The sequence below is a fragment of the Prinia subflava genome, chromosome 33 (assembly GCF_021018805.1).
Source record: "Prinia subflava isolate CZ2003 ecotype Zambia chromosome 33, Cam_Psub_1.2, whole genome shotgun sequence".
NCBI lineage: Eukaryota > Metazoa > Chordata > Aves > Passeriformes > Cisticolidae > Prinia > Prinia subflava.
Genome location: NC_086279.1, coordinates 168581 through 176589, shown reverse-complemented (window position 1 = coordinate 176589; position 8009 = coordinate 168581). Strand labels below are relative to the sequence as shown.

The window sequence follows — 8009 nt, the reverse complement described above, 5'->3', positions numbered from 1 at the left end:
CCAACATGGATCACAGGGAATGTGGGACACCAGAGCTCTGCCCAATGGGGGTCCTCTGAGGGGGGATGGAATTGGAGCAGCGGAAAAAGCTCTTCCCACAGTCGGGGCCCTCACAGGGCTTCCCTTATCGGTGGCTGTCTTGGTTTCTGGTCAAGTGAAAGCTTCCTGAGAAGCTCTTCCCACACGCAGGACACTCAAAGGGCCTCTCCTGGGTGTGGATGCTGTCATGATCCAATAGATGATCATGATGGTTCGTTTTAATTTCAGAGTGCAAAAAGAGGCAACGAGAATTTATTTTAACTAAAATCAATGCATCTTTTATTGCGATAGAGGATAAAGGAAAGAGAGAGAGAGAGAGAGAGACAAGAAGGGGGGTTATAGCTACTGACAGCAGATGTGAGTCCTTGTGGCACAGAGACAATAGACCACATTCACAGTCCTTGTGGCGTGCGCCAATAAATCTGTCCTGTCTGCTGGGGGGATCTCAGAGGTGGTAAAGTTGTGGGGACTTATTACAGTCTCTTTTTGAGGTGAGGGGCAGCTTGCCAGGAAGGGTGGTAGATCTCATGAGCAATGCAATCTTTCTCACTCCGCTTGGTGGAACAGCAAAGGTACAGGACAGACCAGTCCAGAGCACAGCTCAGCAAACACGGCTCAAATACCCTGACAGTCCTATTCTTTCTGCACAGGTTCCCAGGGGACATCTTGGTCCAGTCAATGCACCTGTGGGAGAAACCTGGATCGCACCTCAGTCAGGCCAGAACTCCTGTGTTGTGGTTTTAGGGTCCTTGGGGTCTCAGCCTCTGTCCTTGTTTGACAATCGTGAGGCAGATGAGGGATCTTCGGACCGTCTCTTACAGATGCGCTGGTGGGTGAGGAGGCTGAAGTTGCGGTTGAAGCCCTTCCCGCAGTCAGGGCAGCGGAAGGGCCTCTCCCCTGTGTGTGTGCGCTGGTGCTTGAGGAGATCCGAACTGCTCCGAGCCTTTTTCCCACACTCAGAACACTCGTAGGGCCATTCCCCAGTGTGGATCTTCTGGTGGGAGGTCAGATTGGACTTAACGCTGAAGCTCTTCCCACATTCCAAGCACGTGTAAGGCCGTTCCCCGGTGTGTACGCGCCGGTGGGTAATGAGTCCAGAGCTGTCTCTGAAGCTCTTCCCACATTCCCCACAATTGTAGCGCCGTTCCCGAGTATAGACCTTCTGATGCCGAAGTAGGTGGGAATTGCCACTGAAGCTCTTCCCACATTCCTCACACTCATAGGGCCGTTTCCCTGTGTGCACCTTCTGGTGGTAGAGGAGGTGGGAGCCATACCTGTACCTCTTCCCACATTCCCCACACTCGTAGGGCCGCTCCCCAGTGTGGATCCTCTGGTGGGCAATCAGGTTGGCACTCTGGCTGAAACTCTTCCCACACTCCCCACACTCGTAGGGCCTCTCCCCAGTGTGGATGCGCCGGTGGGTGATGAGGTTGCAGTTTTGCTTGAAGCCCATCCCGCAGTCAGGGCAGCGGAAGGGCCTCTCATCTGTGTGAATCCGCTGGTGCACGAGGAGACGGGAGCTGGTGGGAAATATCTTCCTGCATTTATCACACTCGTAGGGTCTCTCCCCCATGTGGATTCTCCAGTGGTGGATCAGGGAGGATCTCTGTCTGAAGCTCTTTCCACATTTTGAGCACTTGTGGGGCTTCTCCCCATTGTGAAGCTGCTCAGGGACCCCCAGCTCAGAGTTCCGGCTGCCTCCCTGGCCCAGGGTGGGTCTATCTTCCTCAGATCCCCGAGATCTGCGTTTGCAGCCAGTCCTCGTGCGGGATCTCCGGGGCTTTTCCTCCCTGTTGGACTCCTGCACCATGGAGCCAATCAAAATGGCCTCTTCCATGAGGTTCTGCTGCGGGGATTTGTCCTCCTTGGTCTCCATCCTCAGCTCCTTGTCTGGGGAAGGAAGGACAAGGAGAGGATGGGATTTGCCTCCATGCCACAGGGAAGGGGAAAGAGATCTCCCAATGCACCCCTGGCAGGATGGCGTTGGCAGTGGGGTTGTCCTGCAGCTGGGGGCCAGGCTGAGGAGGGAGATGGAGCAGCAGAGAGCGGCAAAGGGGTACTGACTTCCTCCTCACCTGCCTGCAGCTCCCCAGCCATCTTATTCTTCCTTGTGGCCTGCTCCTCCTCCATCAGGCCAAGGTTTAGGAATGGGAAATCCTAGTTTGGGGGGAAAACAAGGGCTGAGAGTGTTTCGTTGGGGATTCCTTCTGCCCAAGCCCATCTCCAGGAGTCACCAGACATTTGGTGTCCGTAAAAATGTCCAGACCATCAAGATTCAGCCCAAAAATACTCCAGACCACCAAGATTTAGCTGAAAAAACCCTCAGAAATACCCAGAGGGAGCTCCCACAAGACATGGATGGATCGTGATCATCCCAAAAAAAACCTCTCCAGGACTTCCCCTGTTGCCCTGGTTTTTCTGAGATTTTTTAAAGCCTTCTACTTGCTTGTAAGATGGAGTCAGTTCTTTAGCTACTGTTGCAATATTAAGGGTCAGTCTTTCACTTTCTCACGCTTTGGAACATAAACAACCTTTCTTGTTTTTGTTCACTGTCCTTTGCTTACATATTTCCAGCCTGAAAACAATGTTAGTTGACAGCTAGCATGGCCAGTGGGGTGAAAGGGTACTAACCCCAAGAGCCAATGTGCTTCCAGACCCACAAAATTATAAAAGGAAAGAAATAAACAGGCTGACTCTCTTTTTCTCGGTGGGGAGCAGCTTTCACTGAAGACCTCTGCCTCTGTGTGGTTGATTATTGCGTTCCGGGCAACATTCCCCCTCTCTGGTCTCTCCACTTTGGATTTCTGGGGATCTTGCATATATTCAGGGTCCTGCTCTCTGGCGTCCCCACCTTCTCCAGGCCATCAGGGATCCCAGGAATCCCCACGGTCCCCCCTCTCTGCCCTTCTGACCTTGGGCTTCTGGGGCTCCCCCTTCTCTCTGCTGCTGGGGGTTCCCTGCAGCCCCTGGGAGTTCCCTGCCTCCCCCTCTTTGGGCTCCCACTTAGCAACGCCAGGGTTCTTGGGGTCCCAGTGCTCACACTTCCCCTGACTCTGCTTCAGGATGTGGGGAGCTCCAGGGGTTTCCTCTCACCAGGGTGTTCCTCTCCCCAGGCTGAATCCTGGGGGTCTCCTCTCTCTTCGGTGTCCCAATGTTCTCCCCTCTCCTGCCTACCTCCGCGAAAAAACAACCTCCCAGGACACCCCTAACATCTCCCCAAAGGGCATTTGCGGCTTAGCTTTGGAATCCCTCAAGCTCAAAACATCCTCCTTCTCTCTCAACCCAACACACTCCCCAAAATACCCTCCCACGGATCCCACCGGATAATTGGGCGAGCTCCTCCTCCGCGGTTACCTGCGAGATACCGCGGAGCGGGGGGGAAACAATGCCCCAGGGGGCGGGCAGGTTGGAACGCGCGATCTCTTCGCTTCCAGTTCCTGCTCCTTCTCCTCCTCGATCGCAGCTCTTCCTCCCACTCCTTTTCCTGTTCCTCCTTCAGCCCTCCCCTTCCTCCTTTTCTTAATCCTTCCAGGCCTTCTCCCCTACCTTGTCCATCACCGCTCCACCCTCCCCATTCCTCCTGCCCCGTTAGCTGAACCCTTCGCAGCCCGCGGGAAGAGCGGGACTGGAGCCGGGACGGATCGGGATAGGCAGGGCGGGGCTCTCGGCTGCTCCCACCCGCTGGGGGCACGGGATATTCCCCCGCATCGGGACAAATTCCTGCCCCAAAGGAGGCGCTTGCAACGCCCGCCCCCGCCTCCTCCCTGCCCCACAGATCCCAGCAGCTGCCCCGCTGTCGCAGGTGCGGCTTTGCAGCAGGGAGGCTCTGCGGGCCCCCCGGGCTGTGCCCCCTCCCAGACCGTGCCTGCCCCGGTGCTGATCTTTGGCCCGGGCTCTCTCGCTCTTCCCGGCTCCCGCACAGTCCCGGGCTCACCGGGCACCGACCGCCCGGCGCCGCAGGGCCCCGAGCCCCTGCTCTGCAAAGGGCCAGTGTCCATTGCCGGCCCCTTGCCGGGGGCTCCGGCCATTGCCCACCGGAGTCCTGCACAACCCGCACCTCCCACCGCACCTCCCTCGAGCCGGGCACTGCGGCTTCCGCAACCAGACAGAATATTCAGTTCATGGAATCTTTGCTAGCTCTGCTTAGATCTGCAAATCCAGCTGCTGCCGAGACAATCCTATCTCACACTGAAGGCTTCGCACCTAAAATGCTGCCTTCAGTCCTGACACACCATTAAGAAATCCAAGAACAAAAGAGACAGCGGATTACAGAATCTTGCAAAATCACATCCCAGAACATTTTGGTATAAAATAACAAATATGAATGGAAGCTGAGAAAGTCACCAAGGTTAGAAAAGAAGCTTTGAACACTGGGACTAGAAGAGGTCAGGCAATCCATTTGATTGGAATGAGCCCTCTCTTTCTGACATGTGAGCAATGCCATCGAATTTTCCAAAACAGGGAAATGGGGAGCCCTGGCAGCAGCTGTTTCACACCGAGCAATGACACAGAACAGGGCAGGGCAAGCAGCTGCCAAAATTGCAACTTCTACTTGCAACTAAGGAATTTGTTTCAAGTTCTACTATTATTATAGTCATTAGCCACTATTCATAAAGAGTAGGAATAATAATAATACCTGTAATATTATTACAAAAAAGTAAATAATAGCAATAAGAATTAAGGATGCTAATAAAAACCCTACCATACTTATACTAGGTTTGCATGGCCAGATTTTGCTAAGGGGAGGCTCTAGGAGCGCCTTCTGTGAGAGGCTGCTGGAAGCAGCTGCTCCTCTGTGTCCCACAGAGGCAACGCCAGCCGGCTCCAGGATGGACCGGCCGCAGGCCAAGGCTGGGCCAGTTAGAAATGGTGAAAACACCTTTGGGATAACTGATTAAGAACAAGAAATGGATTATGGTGTCATTGTAACTGTGACCAGGGAAGAGCAGGGTGAGAACATGTGAGAGGAACAACTCTGCACACACCCAGGGCAGGGCAGAAGGAGAGGCAGGAGCTGCTCCAGGTGCTGGAGCTGATTTTCCTGAGATTGTGTGATGCAGTCCGTGCTGAGGCAGCTGGGCCCCTGCAGCCCATGGAGGGTACAGAGTGCAGAGATGCACCTGCAGTGCCTGCAAGAGCCTGTGCTGGAGCAGGCGGATGCCTGAGCAGAGGTTGTGACCCCATGAGAAACCTGTGCTGGAGCAGGGACCTGGCAGGGACCTGCAAACCCGTGGACAGAGGAGCCCACACTGGAGCAGGGTCCTGGTAGGACTTGTGAGCCCATGCAAGAGTGACTCACGTTGCAGCAGTTTGTGAAGAACTGCTGTCCATGAGATGAACTCACCTTGGAGAAGTTCATGGAGAAGTGACACCGGGAGGGAGCTCTGGCATAGCAGGGGAACGACTCCTCTCCCTGAGCAGCAGGAGAAAACATGGTACCAGAACCCCTATTCTGTTCTCCCTGCACCCACTGGAGGAGGAGGTAGAGCTGGGAAGGAGGGAGGGATGGGCAGGAGGTGTTTCAAAAGCTTTCTTTTCCTTCTCACTATCCTCCTCTGATTTTGATAGCCATAAATTTAATTAATGTCTCTAATTTCAAACCTGTTTTCCCCATGATGGCATGTGCTGAGTGATCTGTCCCAGTCCTTATCTCAAGCCATTAAGCCTTCATTCTGTTTTCTCTCTCCTGTCCATCTCTGGAGGGGAGTGAGAGAGCAGCTTTGGTGGGTGCCTGCCATCCAGCCAGGGTACACTGACTACACTTCCCTTTCCTTCATTTTTTCTTTCTTTCCAGAGGTCACCGTGAAGAGGTTGAGTGGGGCTTTGATGGAGGGAGTGAAGGTGGCAGGGAGCAGCAGGCACAGGAGGCACAGGGATGTAGGACAGGCATCAGAGGAGCATCAGCTGGCAGGGGGCAAGGCCTGTCCCCCTGGCCCAGCAGCAGCCCCGTGCCCTGCCCAAGGCAATCCCACCAGGGCCTGGGCCCCAGAGGCAGGGGGAGAGCCCAGTCCCGGGGGCTGCGTTTCTGCCCCAACCCCCATCCAGCCCAGCCTCCCCCGTGTGTGCAGTGACCGCAGGCACGGGCTGCACTGGACAGCGTGACCTGCTGGGGACATGGAGAGCTGGCCCCACTGTGACACTGCCCTTGGGATTTCACAGGCACCAAACAAATCACAGCCAGCCCCATCCCTTTTCATTTCCCACAGACTAGAGAGCATCACAGCTCCTTGTGATGTCACAGGCACCAGAGCACATCCCAGACCTGCTTTTTGCGATGTCAAAGGCCCTATGAGTGTATTAAATGTGAGAAGAGCTTCTCACAGAGCTCCAACTTGACCAAACAGCAACAGAGGCACTGGTAAGGAAACCCCTGCGAGTGCCCGGAGTTCAGGAAGACCTTTGTGCTCTGCTCCAGCTCCATCCCCCAGGGAAGGATCTGTGCTGGATGATCCCCAGTGACCCCCGATGTGCAGAGCCCTGGTGATCCATGGTGCCGGTGATCCGTGTTGGGATGACACCTGGCTGGGGCTCTACATTATTCTGGCTCTCTTTGGCCTGGATTTTCTTTTCATTTCTCTTTGTCCTTTCAAAACACCCGAAACTGGGGTAAAAATCATGACCTTGAACTAAGACATGGATGGGGACATGAAGGGATCTTCCAGGGGTTGTGGGGGATGCTGGGTGTGAGGGAGTTGAAGGTTTCTGGCAGAGATTTAGGGCTTGCTCAGGGCTTTGGGCACCCTAGGCTGAGCTGCTCCGACTGTGCCAGGAGACCCTGGTGGAGGTTCTGGGGCAGCTGATCAAGACCCCCTGCCCTGGAACTGTCCCCATGTCCCCCCATCACAGTTCCCACTGTTCCCTGTCCAGGATCCCACTCTCTCTGCTGTCACTCCCCTTGTCCCCTGCCTTTTTCCGTATTGCCCCACTCCTGGTCCCCTCCTTCTCCCATCCCAGTCCAGATCCCATTCCTAGTCTCATTCCCGATCCTGTTCCATATTCTCTGTCTGGTTGACATTCCAATATTCCCAGTCCCATGTTTTCTGTCCTGTTCCTGCTGTCATATTCCTGGTCCCCCCACTGGTCCCACATTTTCATTTCTATATTCCCAGTCTTGTTCCCATATTCCCATTCACATTCTTGTTTCTGTATTCCCGTTTCCAATCCTGGTCACATCTTCCTAAATCCTCATCCCATATTTTCTCTCCAGTTCCCATTTCCATATTCCATGTCCTCATCCCATATTCCCATCCCAGGTCACATTCCATATCCCTCCCCAAAATTCCCAGTCCCATTCCTGGTCCCTATCCCCATTCATGGCCACATTCCCAGTCCCATGTCTGGATCCTTTTCCCATTCCCAGTCCCATTCCTCCTCTCAATCTTGGTCCCTGTACCCGGTCCTTATTCCCATTCCTGGTCTCATTTCCTATTCCCATTCCCTGTCCCCATTCCCGGTCCCATTCTCGGTGCCTGTACGCTATTCCTGATCTCAGTCCTATTCCTGGTCCCAGTCCCTGTCCCCTATTCCTGGACTCTGTTCCCATTCCTAGTCCAGTCCCCTATTCCACGCCCCATTCCCTGGTCCCTGTCCCCTTTCTGCTCTGATTTCCGGTTTCATTCCCAGTCTCTGTCCCCATTCCCAGTCCCGTCCCATTCCTGGTCCCGTTCCCCAGGGCCGCCTCTCCCATGGGGCCCTGAGGGCTCCCCACCTCGGGCTGCCTGTGGCACACAAACCCTTCAGCCCTGCTGCTGCCCTTGCCCAGCTGCACACAGCACAAGGCTTTGGGCATTTCTCACAGGCCCCACCTGGCCACAGCAGCCCCTCCTGCCAGCACCCGCTGTGCCTCACAGCCCTCCCTGCTGCTGGGGCCATGCAGGGCACACGGGCCTGCAGGAGCCTCCTGTTCTTGGCACAGGAGCAAGGCTGCAGCTCCAGCCTTTGGGCCCTGGGCCGCAGCAGCCCAGGGGAGG

General features: G+C 55.1%; 1 protein-coding gene across 6 annotated transcripts; it reads right to left on the bottom strand.

The window, feature by feature from the left end:
• Window positions 1-290: 290 nt before the first annotated feature.
• Window positions 291-3696, bottom strand: LOC134563088 (zinc finger protein 239-like). 6 transcript variants are annotated; one of them, XM_063420886.1, is made up of 3 exons: window positions 3586-3609; window positions 2115-2196; window positions 291-1929 (listed from the first exon to the last, which is right to left on the bottom strand). In XM_063420886.1, exons 1-3 carry the CDS (start codon window positions 3592-3594, stop codon window positions 797-799), a joined length of 1224 nt encoding a protein of 407 aa, XP_063276956.1. In that variant the 5' UTR covers window positions 3595-3609; the 3' UTR covers window positions 291-796. The 6 variants fall into 6 exon arrangements, with proteins under 6 accessions (XP_063276956.1, XP_063276957.1, XP_063276958.1 ...); XM_063420887.1 differs by lacking the exon at window positions 3586-3609 and adding an exon at window positions 3394-3550; XM_063420888.1 differs by lacking the exon at window positions 3586-3609 and adding an exon at window positions 3360-3542.
• Between the last annotated feature and the right edge of the window lie 4313 nt (window positions 3697-8009).

Coding starts and splice junctions, on each gene's coding strand:
- LOC134563088 (XM_063420886.1), bottom strand. Junction 1,930..2,114: donor GGCTGGGGAGCTGCAGGCAG/GTGAGGAGGAAG, acceptor TTCCTTCCCCAG/ACAAGGAGCTGAGGATGGAG.